Raw genomic sequence first — 19,938 nt, 5'->3', positions numbered from 1 at the left:
CTGGTGGTTCAGGATCATCACTGGGCTGAAGAACTGGAAGCCCACAGAACAATAGACACAGAAGAGCTGGAAGCCTACGAGCAATAATACCCTGAGCCAGAAGGCAAGGCCCACAGGTGATAGTAACTAGCAAAACAGAAGAGCTGGAAGCCCACAAGAAAAGACAAGGAAAGCTAACTGTGCAAACAGCACACTCACCTCGGGACCTAAGGCACTGCGGAGGCATTGGCAATGCAAAGGCACTGAAGACTAGAACACCAGTTCCTTACAACATCTGCAGGGTTCCTGAGGACCAAAGCATACCTCAGCTGATCTCAAGTGAGAACTCTGGACCTGAGTCTCAGAGTCCCCAGGCCTCATAGGGTTTAACATCTAAACTGTAGGTGACATCTTTACTGAGCTATCCTGCACTGCTACCCAATGAGGCAAGTGTCTTGGAGTACAGGAACTGTGTTCATCAGTAGTAGGAACTAGGAGCTAAGAAGAAATGACTTTGTCAGAGAATGGAGTGGAAGCCAAATGCTTTGAAGGCATTGTATACATGTTGATTGCTACAGCTGCCTTTGCCATTGTACTTGTCGACTCTGCCACCCTGAACTGTGAATTGCCATTAATTGGCTTTAGTAAAGAATTGATTCAGAGCAACCTCTTTGGAGTTCGCTGAGTTTTTGAGTGATTGGAGTAGGGAAACGTTTGAGAAAACTGCTTATTTTGGCCTCCTGATGTAAGCCAATCCATGCCCCGGTTCCAGCGACCAATACATTCTGTTTAAGTACTGGGTTCCCACTGCTCTGGGTACATGCTAGGTGGCCACTTAGGAAACAAACATAAACCCAAGTTACATATATTAAATTAAGAGCACAAAATGTTTTTTGGGTTTTGTCTTCTTCAGACATCTAGGGCTCAAGTTTGAAGCTGCTGAATATCTAGAGGAGTTGTGTCTACAATGGCTGTGAAGAACTTCAAGGTAACAGTGCTATTGACAGGGATTATTTCCTTGATTTACTGGGATGTATCCTCACCAGTGAATTTTGATGAAGTAGAGAGGCACAAAGGACAAGTTCCAGAGTTTATGGAACTGGTAGACATTCTGTTACCCAGGAGCGTGGTCTCCAGAGGTGTTGCTACCAGTGAAAACTGAAAAGAAAGCCTACCAGAGTGAAACAGGGATTGCTATTGTGCTCATCCAAAAGGAATTCAGAAGGGCAGGAGACACCCAAGGACAGATCAGGGAAACCCAAGAGAGTCACAGATAGTTCCCTAGATTAGCCTAATGGGGACCTAAAAGTCAACGGAGGCCCTTTCAATATACGTAACTGTTTAAGTGACTGAAAGAAATCCTTGCTATTCAGCCAGTTTCTCAGTAAACTCTTTTCATTCTGGAACACCACAATCCGGTTTGAAGTTATCTTTTCTTCCAAGACTAGAAGAGTATGTTCCTAGCCCTAACAGCCCTGAAGCAAGAGACTTGTCCCCTGTTGGTGGAAGCCGGGGAGCCCTACAGGACGCATTATGGCCTTGCAGCTTCCTTATCCTCCAAGGCTTGAAACAGGGGTTATATAAGTATCGAGGAAGTCAGCTCATAGCTTACGTGTTTGGTATGTCTTCACTTTGCAACATAAGGTCCAGATATTTTGGTACCACTGCTATGTTCTAGTTCTTTTTTGAGCATCAGAAGAGGGAATCGACACTTAATCCTCTCCTATACATACTACAGAGTACAACCAGAGTCATCTGCCCCTTCCCAGCCTCTGTGCTTCTACGGCAGGTGTAGCTTTTTGATCTTATTTCTCTCTTGTATGAAATTTCTTAGGCAAAATTTAAAGATCAGTTTGTTCAGTGTTCAAGTTTTCAAGTCATAGAAAGAGCGATAAATCTGTTGGAGCTACTGAATGACTTAGCCGAGATTGGATAACAGAGCCGGTAGTGGGAGGCGGGGCTGGTGGTTGGGAGGTGGGGATAGTGCTTGGCAGACTTATACGGTCTGTGCCAGAGCTGATGGTGGGAGGCGGGGATAGTGCTGGGCAGACTTGTACGGTCTGTGCCCTGAAAAAGACAGGTACAAATCAAGGTAAGGTATACACAAAAAAGTGGCATATTTCTTGGGCAGACTGGATGGACTGTGTAGGTCTTTTTCTGCCGTCATCTACTATGTTACTATGGTGCATGCAGAAGCTCAGCCAGTTCTGGTTTTACCCTACTACAGGAAAGGCAAGAGATTGCTGCTTTTCTTAAGGGTATTAGAATCAGGTCTCCATGCCACAGCCAATGGAAAAATACAGGGCTGTCTCAGCTTATTCTAAGGGAGAAGAAGCCATCAGGTATCCATGGAAAGATGTTGTTGAAAAAAAAAAAGTGGATCGCAGTACTTACCTGAGTCTACCTTCTGTTGGCTTGATCCCACAAATCCCACAGAAGCTGGAAGGTACACGGATGCTTCCAGCAATATCAGAGCCAAAACCTAAGATGGCACCCCCACCTCCAATCAGCGCCCCCTCTCCTCCTGAAGAACCGCCAGGAGTCTTCGTGTGGTTATGGGGATTTAGGGTTTGCCCAAAAATGGGGTTGCTGCAGTCAAAGCTAAATAAGATTAAAAGAACAAGTTAGTCATTATGGACGGTAATTAATTACTAGGCCTCAAAATATTTTTGCATTATAAGTTCTTGAAAGGCTTATGACAATTCGTATTAAATATTAAGCTCAACAATGCTTAGACAGTTGTACTACACTTGGAAATCTGTGTTTTATAGCACCAGCGTTTAGAGGACAGATGCAGACTAGACATGTACAGGTTGTTTATTACATGTGGATAATTCTGTTAACACGGTAGACAATACTGCAGGGAATCAGTGGAGTGGAGGAGTAGCCTAATGGTTAGTACAGTAAGCTTTGATCCTGATGACTTGGGTTAAGAACATAAGAGTAGCCATACTGGGTCAGGCCAATGGTCCATCTAGCCCAGTATCCTGTTTTCCAAACAGTGGCCAAGCCAGGTCACAAGTATCTGGCAGAAACCCAAATCATGGCAACATTCCATACTACAAATCCCAGGGCAAGCAGTTGCTTTTCCATGTCTGTCTCAATAGCAGTCTATAGACTTTTCCTCCAGGAATTTATCCAAACCTTTTTTAAACCCATTACCAAATCCTCCAGCAAAGAGTTCCAGAGCTTAACTAATCGTTGAGTGAAAAAATATTTCCTCCTATTTGTTTTAAGTATTTCCATGTAACTTCCTCGAGTGTCCCCTAGTCTTTGTATTTTTGGAACGAGTAAAAAAAAAAATCGATTTACTTCTACTCATTCTATACCACTCAGGATTTTGTAGACCTCCATCATATCTCCCCCTCATCCATCTCTTTTCCAAACTGAAGAGCCCTAACCTCTTTAGCCTTTCCTCAAACGAGAGGAGCTCCATTCCCTTTGTCATTTTGGTCGCTGTTCTTTGAACCTTTTCTAATTCCGCCACCAAAAACAATACCTTCCATGACAAATACTTCATATGACAAGTGTCAAACGGCTCGAAAGAAGCTGTCATCAGCTGGGTAAGGAAAACATTGAGATCCCATGACAGTGTAGGGGGCTTGATGGGAGATTTGAGTAACAAGTCCCTCATGAAGCAAACAAGTAAAGGCTGAGCAGAGGTGGGCTTACCTTCCACATGGTGATTGTAAGCACCAATTGCAATGAGGTGAACCCTTACAGAGTTGGTTTTAAGGCCAGATTTAGAAACAGCTCTAATTGCATATTCCTAGCTGATTGGTATTCATTATCATAGTTCAGATGTACTATCTCATTCCATCCAGGCAACATGAGTTTCATTCGGTGCAATAGCTGTGGTGCCATCAGCATAGGGCAAACCATGTGGAGTCTTAGAACTTGCCCCATCTGTCTACAAATCTCTGCTATGCAAGGGGAGCTTACCAAAACAAGAACTGGCTGTAGTTTCCAAGACTACACATCTTCTGACCAGTTTCTCTATATCTAAATGGGCTACAGTAGGATCTGGTAGATTGCAAAATGGGCAGATCAGAGGGAAACAGCAACACAATAAATCATGGAACAATGGAACTCCCTTCTTCAGTTACCTCATTTTCTTTCTCATTGCTTCCCAACCCCATGCCAATCCCTTCATACTACTACTACTATTAAACATTTCTATAGCGCTACTAGACTTACGCAGCGCTGTACAAATTAACATGAAAAGACAGTCCCTGCTCTACAGAGCTTACAATCTAAATTGGACAGACGAACAGACAGCTAGGGGTGGGGAAATTGCAGTGGTAGGGGTGATAAGTGAGGGTGTTGAGTAAGAGAGTCATGGTTAGGAGTCGAAAGCAGTAGCAAAGAGGTGGGCTTTAAGCCTAGACTTGAAGACAACCAGAGACTGAGCCTGACATACTGGCTCAGGGAGTCTATTCCAGGCATAGGGAGCAGCGAGATAGAAGGAACGGAGCCGGGAGTTAGCAGTGGGGGAGAAGGGGGACGACAGGAGACATTTACCCAATGCACCACCCAATGCCAAAGACTTTCAAGTTCACTATCTCCCCTCTAAGAATAAATAACCATAATACCATCCATCCCCACTTACATACCTCCCTTGACTCAAAATAACTGGAATACCTTCCCCTCCAAATCCTGTACAAAACACTCACATCCCAATCCATGAAAAATAATATGACAAACCCTAGCCCATCAACCCTCCAACTTTCTACCCCAATACCTCAAAAAAAACCCCAACTTTGAATATCCCTCACCACACCTGAAGAAATTAGGCACTTTGGCATTTCTTTTCATTGCCCTAGCTGGGTAGTTCCCATTCTCCCGGGTCCAAGGAGTGCCTGCTGAGAAAGTCCGCCTCCACATTCCAGGCAGCGATGTGAGCTGTCAACAAGCAGAGATTTTTCTCTGCCCAACTCATGAGGGAGGCCGCCTCCATCACCATCGGACAGCTGTGGGTCCCACCTTGTTTGTTGTTATAAACCACCACCATCGCGTAGTCGGAGAAACTCAGACCAGGGTCCCAACCAAAAAGGGAGCAAAGTCACTTAAGACATTCCACACTGCCCTGAGTTCCAAGCGATTTATTGACCACTGAGACTCCTGTTCCGTCCAGGTACCCTGTGCCAGATGGAACTTGTAATCAGCTCCCCAACCCAACTTGCTGGCATCCATTTTCACCACCTCCCATTTTGTTATCAGAAAAGGAGCTCCTGGGCGACAACCACCACTGCATACTCCATCTGGCAGCCAGCATCCAAGGAAGATGAAGGTCGCACTTCTTTGACACCGGAAACCAGCAGCTGAGAAGAGATTCCTGTAATGGCCGCATATGAGTCCTTGCCCATGGCACCACTTCCATCATCGTGGTCATTGTCCCCAGAACCTGAATATAGTCCCAGACGCTGGGCCTGCCTTGTCTGAAGAGAAAAAAAAATCTGTTGAACCAGCTTCAACCAACTGCATTCTGTGAGGAACATCGTCTCCCTTGCTGTGTCGAATAGAATGCCCAGATACTCCAGCATCTTTGATGAAGTTAGTCTGCTCTTCTCAAAATGTATCACCCAATCCAATGACTGCAGAAGACAGACAACTTTGTCCATCGCCACCATGCTGTCCGAATAGGACGATGCATGAATGAGCAAGTCGTCAAGATAGGGGTGAACTCTGATTACCTGGTGCAGAAGGAAGGCCGCCATCACCACCCTAACCATGGTAAATGTTCTTGGTACTGTGGCAAGAGCAAAGGGCAAAGCCCTGATCTGGAAGTGACAGCCCAGCACCACAAAACGTAGAAACCTCTGATGCGGTGGCTATATTGGTATATGCAAGTATGTCTCCTTGAAATCAAGGGTGGTGAGAAATTCTCCAACTTGAACTAAGACTATGACTGCTCTTAGCATTTCCATACAGAAGCAGGAAACTCGGAGGCAGTGGTTTAGACCTTGCAGATCTAAGACCAGACGAAAGGTACTTTCCTTCTTTTGAACAATTAAGTAGATGGAGTATCTGCCTTGTCCTTGGTTCAGCCTTGGGAACTGGAATAATTGCCCAGAGCACCAGCAAGGAATCTACAGTGGCCTGAACCTCGACCGCCTTTGGTTCCCTTTCAACAAGGAGACTACAAGAAGAGAGGAGCGACTGGGCAGGATAACTCCAGCTTGTAACTTTCTGTAAGAACTAGTAAAAAAGGCCCGTTTCGGAAACAAATGAAACGGGCGCTAGCCAGGTTTTCCTCGTAGTGTGTATGTTAGAGTGACTGTGTGTGAGAGAGAGAGAGAGTGACTGTGCGATTGTGAGAGAGAGATTGAGTGCTTGTGTATCTGTGAGTGAGTGTGTGTGTTTCAGAATGAGTGTGTGCGAGTGCGTATGTTGGACACAGTGAGTGAGAGAGACAGAGTTTTCAGAGAGCTACAGTGTGTTTGACAGAGTGAGAGTCTGGTTTTCCCCTTCCCCCCCCCATCCTACTTTTGCCTTTTGTTGGCCCCCCCTCCGTTTCGTCCCTCTTTCCTCCTCTCCTGCCTTCCCCCTCCCCGCTCTGTCCCTTCCCCACCTCTACTGAGTGAGAGAGTGAGTGTGAGCCCACACCTCCCGAAATTCCTGAAGAAACCTCCCACCGGCGGAAGAGAAGAGTGGACCAACCTCACATCACTGCAAAGCTTGGGAGGCATTGGGCGCTCTTGCTGATTGAGAGGAGGATTTCCTGTCCACACAAAAGGAATATTGGCATGCCTGAAAGTGGGACCTCTGACCATATTGCTGAAGACTAGGCCAATACCATCTGCTACCTTGAAATCAAGATCAAAAGCCCCCTTAAGATGAATGACCAGGGGCTTTCAGCTTATCCTCCAGCAACTGCTGTGGCTTAATTTCTCCCAGTTCTTTCACCAAGTTACTAAGATCTTCTCCAAATAGCCAGTTGACCCGAAAGGTCAGTTAACTAGACATGACTTTGACGCTGCATCTGCTGCCCCCAATGCCGCAACCAGAGTTGCTAACGTGCCGTAACATGTCACAAATAGCATCTGCCAAGTAGCCCAACCCAGCTTCCAGCTGGGTGTTATGGTGCCCATCTTGTGTTGCAGACTGCTGATGCCACTTCAGGCATGCTCTTGCCATGAACGAGCTATACTCTGTCACTTGAAGGCTCCAAAGAGGTCACTTGAAAGGCTTGTTTCATGAGTATTCTAGCTTTCTATCCTGTAGGTCTTTTAGTGCAATGCCCCCTTCCACTGACAAGGTCATCTTCATAGTCACTGCTGTAATAAGGGAATCCACCTTGGGAAGTTGCAATTTATCTTCCAGAACCAACAGGTAGAGGCGAATCATGGCTCTTCCCACTGTCAGCCCCGCATCTGGTAAGACCCATTCTACTGTAATCAGGTCCTGAATGTCTGGATGCATCAGGAAGGCCTTAGAAGGACATCTAAGCTCCCTCATAATTGATAAAGGTGGAACTCCTGACACCAAAGCAGAAGGCTCCTCAATGGAAAGCACTGCCAGTGCCTCAGAAATAATAGTACTGAGCTCCTCTTTATGAAACAACCTCAGTACTTTTGAATCATCCCCCTCCTCAGGGGGAAGCTCTCCCTCTTCTAATGGCATCTTCAACAATGGCTCCTCTGAACACTCTGAGGCCACATCAGATAAGGAGAGAGAAGCAGAGATAGCCTCATCTGCCCACTCCTGGAGGTCTAAATGAGAACTCTTAGGAGCCGGAGGGGCAACGAGGTGAGAAACCGAAGCACCTTGCATCAACTCTGACTGTCCCTACTTCAGTAAATAGGCCTGCTGTAAGATCAATATAAGCACTATAGAAAACAAAGATCCCAATGCAGATGAATGCTATGTCAGGCCCTGAAGCTGTAAAATGGCGGCTGAGCTCTGTGAGTGATCAGACAGAGGCTGTTCCTCACTGCCAGTCGGCCCCAACAACATGACACCCATTCCCGTGCTCTCCTGCATCAAACTGCACACCGGCCCAGCAGGAAAGCCCAAAGTCCCCAGCATATTCGGATGATATGTCAAATCTGAAGACGTACTTCCACCAACCATTTCCTCCACATCCCGTGAGACTCCCGGCTTGCATGCAGTGCAATGCCCCATAGTACAATGCAGTCCCAAGTGGTGAGTCAGAGTCCTTGCCCTGGACCAAGTAGAACTTGCAGGCTTCCAAGTGGTTCTGAGTCAAACTGTAGTTAGACTTACCACCACCAACTGTTCTCCTCAAGTTCACAGCAGTGGCGTAACTAAGGGTAGGCACAGGCCCAACCATTCTTGCCACAGGCCCACCCAGTCAGCAGCCCATGAGGTGCCCAAAACTCTTCAGTGGCAGCGCCTCACTACTCTCTCTTCCTCTTCTCCACTCATGACCTGGCATATGCCCATTTCTCTCTGAAACCCCCCTCCCGGCCTACCTCAGAGCTACTGCTGGCGGCAATTCCTATAGGCAACCTGCGCCGGCCCTGCAGGCTTGTCTCTATCATGTCCTGTCCTTAGTGATGTCACTTCTTGTTTCTTTGGCGGGGACGTGGTAGAGAGAAGCCTGCAGGGCCGGCGCAGGTTGCCTATAGGAATTGCAACGGGCAATGGCTCTGAGGTTGGACTAGAGGAGGGGGTTCAGAGAGAAATGGGCAGATGTCGGGTCATTAAAAAAGAACACTATATTGTATGTATGTACAGGGGTGGGGGTGGGAAAGGCCCACCCAGGTTAACTCTGGGCCCACCCAATATGACAGGTCTGCTTACGCTCCTGGTTCACAGTATCCACAAGTCTCACCCCGGATGAGAAAGGATCAGAACTGAAACTCTGTCCCACACTCTCCAGTAAACCTCTTTCCTTCTCCTTTTTTTTTTTTTAAGGTTGTTGTGCTGGAAAAGGAGAGTTCCACAGAAAACAGGGAAGAGGTAAAGGGAGGGAAGAAGTAAATTTTCAGGACACCACAGACAGGGATCTGAAGACATCCAGCTATGACTCAGCAGATTCCATCCACCTGCAAACCTCAACAGGTGACCAGCTGACCAACTGAACCAGGAGCACATCACTCAGAACCAAAGGCTGAAAAGTGTGTCCATCCACCTGCTGGAGATAGAAAATATTGAGGAGCTGGACTGGATGCCAAGAGAGAGAACTGAAAACTCAGCTGAGATCTATCTCCACCTGCTGGTTGATGGACACAACTATCCCACAGGTTCTGGAATAGTGGGAAGCTACATAATGGAATGGACAACTTCATTCCTTGGGTGACTCTCCTCCCTCTCTTTTCTTCCATTTCCCTTCATCCATGTGTATTTCCTTCCTTTCTCCTCCCTTCCGCTCCATCCATGTGCATCTCCTCCCTCACTCTCTCTCTCTTTCTTCCCTTCCTCTCCATCTATCAGGACTTGTTAAAATCCGGATCCTTCAAATCTACTCTATACCTCCTACAATGAGGTCTGCAGAGGATCTGGCTTTTACTTATGTGCTGTCCCAAATCCTCCCCTGCCTTGGACATGGGGCTCTAACTTGCCCTGCTCTGCCCCCAGATCCTCTGCTGCTTTCATCTGAGGCAGCAGAGAATCCAAGGAAAGCAAGGCAATTTGGAGACCCATGTCCGAGGCAGCAGAGGTTCCAGGGCAGCACATAAACAAAAGCCAGATCCTCCACGGACCTGATTGGAGGAGGTATAGAATGGATCCAGCAGATCCAGAAGATCTGACTTTTAATTCCTCCATCTATATGCAGCATTTCCCCTCTCTCTTCCCTTCCATCCACATGCAGCATTTTCCCTCTTTCTCTTCCTTCCCCTTAGATCCATAAACACTCCCCTTCTCTTTTCCATCTCTGTGCAGCATTTCACTTGTCTCCTCTTTCCTACTGTCTTCCCCACCTCCCACCCATCCAGTATCAACCAATCTCTCATCACCCCACCTCCCTCTGTCCAACATCACTCCTCCTCACCCTCTCCTTCTCCCCAAAGTCCAGCATTTCGCCTAAAACCCCACTCCCTCCCTCCCGCTGCCACCTCCTGCACTGCCGTACATCTGAGTCTGGGCATCCCCCAGCAGCAATGGAAACGGACCAGGACCACTAAATCAGCACTAACTTCCCCACAGAGGAGCCTTCGAGCCCAAGCACTCATTGAAGGCCCTGTTGGTACCGCCATCTCTAAGACATATGCGTATGGATCAGAAGGGGCGGTACCAAAAAGACCTCTTCACAAGTGAATAGGCTGGAAGGCTTCTCAGCACAGATGTTAGTGCTGATTAGTTGGCCTGGTCCTTTGCCGTTGCTACTGGGAGGCTGGACTCAGGGGTACAGCAGCACCAAAGGTTGCAGAGGGGGAGAAAGGAGATCAGCCCAAGCTCAAGCCTGGAGATCCAATGACCCTCCTTTGGCAGTTATCCCCTTGGCCCATTCAAAATGCATGAGTTGAGGGGACTTTGTCACGTCAGTTGGATAATGGGGCTGAAAGCGTGCGTCACACACCAAATACGTGTGGCTCACCTCACAAGTAACTCCATAAAAAAAACTTATGTAAAAACCCACTACACAAGCAAAAGCAGCTCAGATGCTGGTCTGAAGGTCACCAGCAGAAGAGATCCAACAAGAAGCAGCATAAGAGATCCTGCCAGAAGACTGAGGAACTCCAGACCCCAACCAAAGGAGCCATGCAAGCTTGAGAGAAGAAGCCCTGGATGATAGATCTCCGGTTTCTCTCTTTTTAGGTAATTTGGGGCTAGAATAGCTGTTAGGGAAACACAGTGATTGTCACCTAGAACTGTGGTCGCATATACTAGCAGACATGTGCACTGTATTTTATTTATTTATTTGCTGCATTTGTATCCCACATTTTCCCACCCATTTGCAGGCTCAATGTGGCTTATAAATTCTGTGTGTTATATCCATACAGGAAAAACCCCCAATACATTTGTAAATAGAGGTTAACCCTTCTTTACAAGTCCATTAACCTTTTTAGCCAAGTAGACTTGGGGAACACACTGCTTATCCCTAGAAGGAATGGGATCCTGCCAGGTACTTGTGACCCAGATTGGTCACAAGATGCAGGTCTAAGTGGAACTTTGGTCGACCCATTAATGGCATCTGTTTTGTGTTTATATACTGCAGATGCTTATTTTGAAGCACCTTCGAAAGTGGTTGGTCTAGAACATTTTAAATAGATACAAATCAATAAAATACGGTGTTGCTTGGACAGGGCTTCCTCTCTCAAGCTTGCACGGGCATTTTTGGTTGCTTGGACAGGGCCAGTTTTAGACATTGTGGGGCCCAGGGCAGAAATTAAGGAGGGGGCTCCTGATTCCTCCCTCCCCCCAATCTCTCCTTCTGTATTGCTACTACACGGTCCAGGCATCTCTTTCCCTTCTTTCCACCACTGTCCGTCTCCCTCCCTTCCCCTCACCTTGCATCCTTCTTTAAAATGCAGCAGTCATCCTCACAAACTGCCTCCGCCTGTCCCGAAGTTTTCCCTCTCTGTTGCGATCCGCCCAGACAGAAACAGGAAAGTGCGACAGAGTGAGGTGGATCACGGAAAGGGAAGTTCGGGGCAGCTTCTGAGAGTAGCTGCTGCACTGGGGCCCTTCTGAGAAGGGAAATACATTTTTAAAGAAGATCGTGAAGGGAGGAGGAGATGGTTGGGGAGAAGAGGAAGAGATGCCTGGACCGAGGGGCCCCTGGAGCTGTAGGACCCAGGGCAGCTGCCTTGTTTGACTCCCCCACTACCCTAATGCCGGCCCTGTGCTTGGAGTTTACTAATGGTATACAAGGTAAAATTCAGAATACATTAACGAGAAGAACGTACTTAAACATGGACTGTGGGACATTGGTTTTCACAAATGGAATCGCCCCCTGTTTCTTTAAAACCTGGACGATGACACTGTCCTCTTCTGCCAAAATGCCAAGGAAATAAGCAAGACCACATGGGGAGTCATGTCCCTGTGGAAAGAAGAAACACAGGTTGAAAATTCTTTACCGACCAATATTCATACAACAGAAGTATTGAACAGAGGTGCTCAAACACTCTAAAATTATGCCAAGCGTCACCCAAAGGCAACAGGCATCTGAGGTAAGCTCTCCTCTGGGCCTTTTCCAATGGCTTATGAAGTCACATGATGTTACTGATAATGCAATGTATTTTTACCAGGAAAAGGAGTGGATAATTGTGATTTCTGCTGGAGGCAGGCACTTTGCATAAGCCCCATCTGTAAATTACACAGGTTTAAAACCCCTAATGTCAAGCTCCATCAACATCATCATAGTGGGACATAATGGAGTCCCATTAGTATCACCTTAAAATGGCATTGACATGAGGGATAATATTTGCCATTGGTATTCTCCTGTTATCTGCACCTGGCAGTATTCATTGCAATTGTAATGGAGAAGATGTCACTAGGACATCAAATAGCTGTCTACATATTGTCACGAGCAGGGGAAACATGGCCTGGCTTAGCTCTCTTTCCAGACACAAGCAACAAGGAACAGTTCTAAGAAATACACCAAGGTGCTTTATTATAGATCTCTAAATAAAACATAGATTCAGAATTTGGCAGATATATTCTCTCTGCAGTCTCCAAACAACAAACAGCAGATAAAGGGGCATAATCGAAAGGGACGCCCAAGTTTTGCTGAGGACGTCCTCGCAAAACGTCCCGATGGAGGGGTGGGGAAACCCATATTTTCAAAACAAGATGGATGTCCATCTTTCGTTTCGATAATACAGTCGGGGGTGTCCAAATCTTGAAATTTAGGTCGTCCTTACAGATGGTCGTCCCTAGACTTGATCGTTTCTGATTTTCAGCGATAATGGAAACCAAGGACACCCATCTCAGAAATGACCAAATCCAAGCCTTTTGGTCATGGAAGGAGCCAGCATTTGTAGTGCACTCGTCCCCCTGACATGCCAGGACACCAGCCGGGCACCCTAGGGGGCACTGCAGTGGACTTCAGAAATTGCTCCCAGGTACATAGCTCCCTTACCTTGTGTGCTGAGCCCTACAAAACCCCTCCAAACCCACTCCCCACAACTGAACACCACTACCATAGCGCTGGCTTTCTTCCCCTCCCAAGCTCTAAATCTCTCCTAAGGCTCCTTTATACAATCCCAAGTGAGAGAAATGGAATGGGTGCCCCGACTGCTCCTTCTCAAAACATTGATGTAACATAGATGGCCTACAGAGCAATGTGGGGGGGGGGGGGGGTTAATAGATAATAGTAAACATCACCCTGAACTCCACAAGACTTAAAAAACAAAAAACATACAGGAGTGAAAAGCCATACCTTGTAGTTATAATGTTCCTTAATACTGACTGGGATGCCATATAATAGGCCTCTCTCTTTCTGCTTCTTCATGTCCTGAAGTTGAGTTACACACTCTGGGAGAAAATGTGTGAGACAGTTCACGTCGTTGGTTACCTCCAAAGCCTATCAGTTGAATATAAAGAAAAGGGTGAAAACCGTTGTTCCGAGAGATTATAACCTTGAAAGGGTAAGTTTTAAAAGCCAAGTATGCCACACGCTTTCAGTCTCACACTCATCTTATGTTCTTCATGTGATCTTGTACCAGGAATGTGCATTTTCATTTTGCGGTATTTTGTCTTAGTGCACACAAAAATAAAACAAAAGTCAATCAAACAAACAAAAAAAAAAAGAAAGAAAACTTGTTTCACTCTGCATAATCACTCCTTTGTACCGCACCATCGTTAATAATTCATAGTACATATCCACTTCTATTTAGGGGCCTGCTTCCCAAAGATTTTGGAACGAGAGAAAGCATATCGAAGGATCGAAGGAGTAGTGTAGCCAACAGGACACGACCAAAAGAGACGACAGAGTCAGACAAGGTCATAAGAGGGATTTATTCTCAGAAAACAATGGGCGACTTGACAAGCCACCGTGTTTTGGCAAAGTGCCTGCCTCCGGAGTCTTTTGTGACACAACGGAATGGAACGACGTGTCAATGTACCATAAAGATGTGCTCCTGTCTTTTTCAAGACTAGCTCATCCCCTGGTAAGTGAGCAAAGAAACGATGAGCGTCGTCAGCGTATGCTGTTGCTGCTATACGCAGACAACACTCGCTATTTCTTTGTTGATTTACCAGGAGATGCACTCCTGACTTTTTCGAGACTAGCTTTGTGCACCCCCTTGCTAGGAGGAAGGGTGGTGGGGGTGATGTGCTTCGGGGATGAGGGGGTTGTGATGATGTGCTTTGGAGGTGGAGGGGTATGACACGCCTCAGGAGAGCGCACGCAGCGGTGACTTGCCCCCAGTGGCAAGCAAGCTAGGTACACCACTGGGTGAATTACTTCAGTGCATGAAAAAAAAAGAGAGTTTGATTTAGGGGCGATTGTATGTGATGACCTTAAGGTGGCCAAACAGGTGACAGCAAACACCAGAAAGAGGGCTTAGGTGCATAGGGAGAGGCATGGCCAGCAGGAAAATGGAGGTGTTCTCCATTTAGAGTACTGTCTACAATTGTGGAGATCATGCCTTCAAAAGATAAAGTTGGATTGGTCCAGAGGACAGCTACTAAAATGGTCAGTGGTTATTTTTTTTTTGTTACATTTTGTACCCCGCGCTTTCCCACTCATGGCAGGCTCAATGCGGCTTACATGGGGCAATGGAGGGTTAAGTGACTTGCCCAGAGTCACAAGGAGCTGCCTGTGCCTGAAGTGGGAATCCAACTCAGTTCCTCAGGACCAAAGTCCACCACCCTAACCACTAGGCCACTCCTCCACTGTTGCTACTATTTGAGATTCTACATGGAATGTTGCTATTCCACTAGAAGTGGGCCCTTGCAGATCACCAATGTGGCCGCACAGGCTTCTGCTTCTGTGAGTCTGACGTCCTGCACATACGTGCAGGACGTCAGACTCACAGAAACAGAAGCCTGCGCAGCCTTCTACATGGAATGTTGCTAGTGGAATAGCAACATTCCATGTAGAATCTCCAATAGTAGCAACATTCCATGTAGAATCTCCAATAGTATCTATTTTATTTTTGTTACATTTGTACTCTGCGCTTTCCCACTCATGGCAGGCTCAATGCGGCTTACATGAGGCAATGGAGGGTTAAGTGACTTGCCCAGAGTCACAAGGAGCTGCCTGTGCCTGAAGTGGGAATCAAACTCAGTTCCCCAGGACCAAAGTCCACCACCCTAACCACTAGGCCATTCCTCCTCCATCATAATGCATACAGGCACCAACTTAAAGATCTCAATATGTATACTTTGGAAGAGAGGCAGGAGAGAAGAGGTATGATAGAAGCATTTAAATATCTCTGTGGCATAAATACACAGGAGGCATGAGGGAGCGTAGGATGAAGATGAAAGGAGATGGACTCGGGAGTAATGTAGGGAAATTGTTCTTTATGGAAAGGGCAGTGGATATGTGGCACAGCCTCCTAGGAGAGGGGATGGAGACGAGGACTGTTCTGATTCAAGAAAGCATGAGACAAGCACATAGAATATGTAAAGGAGAGGAAAGGACAGTAGATTGTATGGATGGATAGACTGGATAAACCACATGGACGTTATCTGCCATTATGCTCCATGTTTCTAGGTAAAATACACCCCTTCCCTAAGCAGCTTACAATATAAATGGATACTTGAGGCAGTAAGAGATAGATAATTATAAAAGTAAACCCAAGGAAAGGATCCTGCCTGGTACTTCTGACCTGGATTGGCCATTGTTGGTGGACCTTTGGTCTGAGCCAGTATGGAAGAGGGGGTGGTGGTTGGGAGGCAAGGATAGGGGAGGGCAGACTTATACGGTCTGTACCAGAGCCGGTGATGGGAGGCGGGACTGGTGGTTGGGAGGCGGGAAATACTGCTGGGCAGACTTATATGGTCTGTGCCCTGAAAAGGACAGGTACAAATTCAAGGTAAGGTATACACATAAGAGTTTGTCTTGGGCAGACTGGATGGACCATGCAGGTCTTTTTTCTGCCGTCATCTACTATGTTACTATGTAATTCTTATCTTCTTATGTAATAAATATTTTCTGTTTAAAAGACGGGATCCTAACCATAAGACTGCACACAGAACCCAGTGTATGGTCCCAGGATAATTCTACTGTAGCCTGATGACTGTCTGTGCTGAGCTGTTTTTATGGAAGGTGTCACACTCACTAAATGGTTAAAAAAAATGACAAGAGGCAAATCCAGCACAATTCTTAAGCACCATAAGGGTCAAATATCTGGAACTGCCTGACCCGATGGCATCTTTCTCTTGCTGCTTGGAAAGTTATTTAGGCTGTATATGAGGTTGGGTGGGAGAAGTGGGGAGGGAGGGAATTCTGCTCCATTCTACAGAGACTTAGGGATGTAGTTATCAACGAGGGCTACCGTTAAGATATGTTATTTTGCCACTAACTCATGCTGTTTTAGGACAACTCCCATTTTATACAATGATATCTACGTACTAATAACTGGAGTTAACAATAAAATAACACATCTTAACAGTAGCCGATACTGATAATTTCCCCCCTTAATTGAAGAAAAAAGAAATGTTTCTAGAAACTGAAATCACTGCTATACGTAACAATATATCTCTATCTCCAGCAGGTGGTGGACGGATCTGTCCCAGCTCCTGAGTTTCTGGATTTTACAGTCTCTTGGGCTGTTTGCCAGTTGAGACCAGGGGTGTGTGTGGTCAGAGACCCTCTTTGGAGGCATACTGGTGTTCCCTGCCTCACCCTGTGAACGCTGTATTTCCCAGTGCCTTGACTGCTCAAAATTCCTCACAAAAAAAAAAAAAAAAAAAAGAGCATTGCCTTTGCAGCATAAGTTTTGTTTGACACGGGGATCGATTCTGAGGAGGAAATCAGAGTACTGCGTTGGGCTGTGAGTGCTGTCCCGTTCCTGGTATTAATCCGCAAACGAACCTTTTCCGGAGATGGGAAGGCGGTAGAACGAGAGGACATGAAATGAGATTGAAGGGGGGCAGACTCAAGAAAAATGTCAGGAAGTATTTTTACATGGAGAGAGTAGTGGATGCTTGGAATGCCCTCCAGCGGGAGGTGGTGGAAATGAAAACGGTAACGGAATTCAAACATGCGTGGGATAAACATAAAGGAATCCTGTTCAGAAGGAATGGATCCTCAGGAGCTTAGCCGAGATTGGGTGCCAGAGCCGGTGGTGGGAGGCGGGGCTGGTGGTTGGGAGGCAGGGAAAGTGCTGGGCAGACTTATTCGGTCTGTGCCAGAGCCGGTGGTGGGAGGTGGGGATATTGCTGGGCAGACTTATACGGTCTGTGCCCTGAAGAGGACAGGTACAAATCAAAGTAGGGTATACACAAAAAGTAGCACATATGAGTTTATCTTGTTGGGCAGACTGGATGGACCGTGCTGGTCTTTTTCTGCCGTCATCATCTACTATGTAGTGAGCCAAGTATAGGACAATCAAGCCATTGTGACATCACTGATGAGGTTGGCTCTTAGGCATTGGTGGAATGAGGCATTATGACATCACAATATCAGCTCTGGCTACCAAAGAATGAAACTCTTGGGGGAGGAAGGTATCAACGTGGGCTACCGTTAAGATGGGTTATTTTACTACTAACTTGTTCTATTTTAGCACAGACCCATTTTATGCAATAAGACCAAGTTACTAATAAATGGGGTAAACATTAAAATAGCACGTCTTAATAGTAGTCCACGTAGATAACTTTCCCTCTTAATTAAAGAAAAAAGAAATGTCTCTGGATATCAAAATCACCGATCTATGTAATAAAAGTGAACCCAGTATAGGGCAATCAAGCCATTGTGACATCACTGATGAGATGGAATGAGGCATTATGACATCACAAGAGAGGAAGTTACCAACATGGGCTACTCATGCTGTTTTAGTACGGGTCCCATTTTATGCAATGAGACCTAGTTACTAATAACTAGGGTTAAAAGTACCACAACATGTCTTAACCATGGCCCACGTTGATAACTGCCCCCCTTATTTTTGTGTAGAATTCTTTCCACCTCACTGAACTGGAGCAGCTATTTCTTCCCCAGCCAGGGGCAGCAGAATATCTTTTTGGTTAGAGGGGCCAAACAAGCCAGTCTTCTGCCCTGCCCCCAAGCTCTCTAGTTTCTGATGCTGTTTGGGAAAATATTGGTCAGGCCATGGCCCCAATGGCCCACCCCATTCCACTGCCTATGTTTCCCTCACCTTTCCTATGTAGGTATACAGGACACTCTCAGGAGACAGGGAGCCTTCCCTCAGCTTCTCAACCAGCTCCGTAAGTGGCAGGGAGAGGATGGCATCTGGCTGTACACTGGGATTCTGGAAGAAAACACAGAGATTGCGAAGAAAGTGTTATATCCATCAGAAGCATACTGCAGAGAATATGCATATGAGCTACTACTACTACTATTACTACTACTACTATTTAGCATTTCTATAGCGCTACAAGGCATACGCAGCGCTGCACAAACATAGAAGAAAGACAGTCCCTGCTCAAAGAGCTATGTAATAAAAGTAAGCCAAGTATAGGACAATCAAGCCATTGTGACATCACTGATGAGGTTGGCTCTTATTGGTGGCCTGAGACATTATGACATCACAATATTAGCTCTGGTTACAAGAGACTACTACTACTACTATTTATCACTTCTATAGCACTACAAGGCATACGCAGCGCTGTACACCATACATGAAAAGACAGTCCCTGCTCAGAGAGCTTACAATCTAATAGACAAAAAATAAATAAAGTAAGCAAATCAAATCAATTAATGTGAACGGGAAGGAAGAGAGGAGGGTAGGTGGAGGCGAGTGGTTACAAGCGGTTACGAGTCAAAAGCGATGTCAAAGAGGTGGGCTTTCAGTCTAGATTTAAAGGTGGCCAAGGATGGGGCAAGACGTAGGGGCTCAGGAAGTTTATTCCAGGCGTAGGGTGCAGCGAGACAGAAGGCGCGAAGTCTGGAGTTGGCAGTAGTGGAGAAGGGAACAGATAAGAAGGATTTATCCATGGAGCAGAGTGCACGGGAAGGGGTGTAGGGAAGGACGAGTGTGGAGAGATACTGGGGAGCAGCAGAGTGAGTACATTTATAGGTATTTAAGGAGGACTTACGCTTTCATAAAGCTCCACCGCCCTCCCCCAGCAACATAAGCAGATAGAGACAAAGAAAAATTAACTGAAGGAGCTAAAAGGAAAGTTCAAAGGGGAACAACACTTCCAAACTCATTCACATCAGGGGCAGCCCAAGGCAAGATAACGCCTGAGGCAGGACTGAGATGCTGCCCCCCCCCCCCCCCTCCAGGCTGAGATACCACCACCTCCCAGGCCAAGTTCTAGCATCTCTCCCCTTCCTTACTCCACACCGTTCCTCAAGTTTACCTTGTTTCATTATGTTCCAAAAGTCACCAGCGGCAGCTATTCCCATACGCTGCTCTGCCGCCGGCACCCGCTTCTTCTCTACACAGCCGCCTCTGAGGAAACAGGAAGTTACATCAGAGAGGTGGCCGCAGTAAAGAGAAGAGGTGGGTGCCGGTGGCAGAGTAGCGTATGGGAATCCTGCCCACCGCCGCCTACATGAAGAAAGAAGGTAAATTAAACTCTGGGAACAGGGTGGAGGATGGAAGAGGGAGATGCCGCTCCTGAAAGAGTGCCGCCTGAGGACCCTGACTCAACTGGCCCAATGGTTAGGCTGCCCCCGATTCATACACATCTCCACTCCCACCTACAATACACACATTCGCATTCTTGTACACACCACCTCCCACAGTCATAACAACATACGCAGATATAGCAATATCCACACACACACACACATACCTCAGAACTCTATATATGGGAGGTTCAGGTGTGCTCCAGAGATGCGTACACAACTTTATTGATTAACAAACTGTTAACCATCAGCAATTCGATGCTAACAACCAATTATTGACGTCATTTTGAACTCATGATTTTTTGAAGGCTTTTTTGGAAGAACGAAGGGTATTGTAATGACTGTTT

General features: G+C 46.5%; 1 protein-coding gene across 1 annotated transcript in view; it reads right to left on the bottom strand.

Annotated features, from left to right (window-relative positions):
- LOC115472003 (vitamin D3 hydroxylase-associated protein-like) overlaps window positions 1–19,938 on the bottom strand; it is an 85,126-nt gene that overhangs the window by 33,961 nt on the left and 31,227 nt on the right. The window contains exons 2-5 of the mRNA XM_030206028.1: window positions 18,153–18,266; window positions 13,271–13,414; window positions 11,796–11,929; window positions 2,374–2,580 (exon numbers count right to left, since the gene is read on the bottom strand). Of these exons, the coding sequence (XP_030061888.1) occupies window positions 2,374–2,580; window positions 11,796–11,929; window positions 13,271–13,414; window positions 18,153–18,266 (599 nt within the window). The remainder of the gene's footprint in view (window positions 1–2,373; window positions 2,581–11,795; window positions 11,930–13,270; window positions 13,415–18,152; window positions 18,267–19,938) is intronic.

Source organism: Microcaecilia unicolor, chromosome 6 (genome assembly GCF_901765095.1).
Source record: "Microcaecilia unicolor chromosome 6, aMicUni1.1, whole genome shotgun sequence".
In the NCBI taxonomy this organism is placed as follows: Eukaryota; Metazoa; Chordata; class Amphibia; order Gymnophiona; family Siphonopidae; genus Microcaecilia; species Microcaecilia unicolor.
Note: the sequence above shows the minus strand (reverse complement) of the source record. Positions and strands in the feature narration are given on the sequence as shown.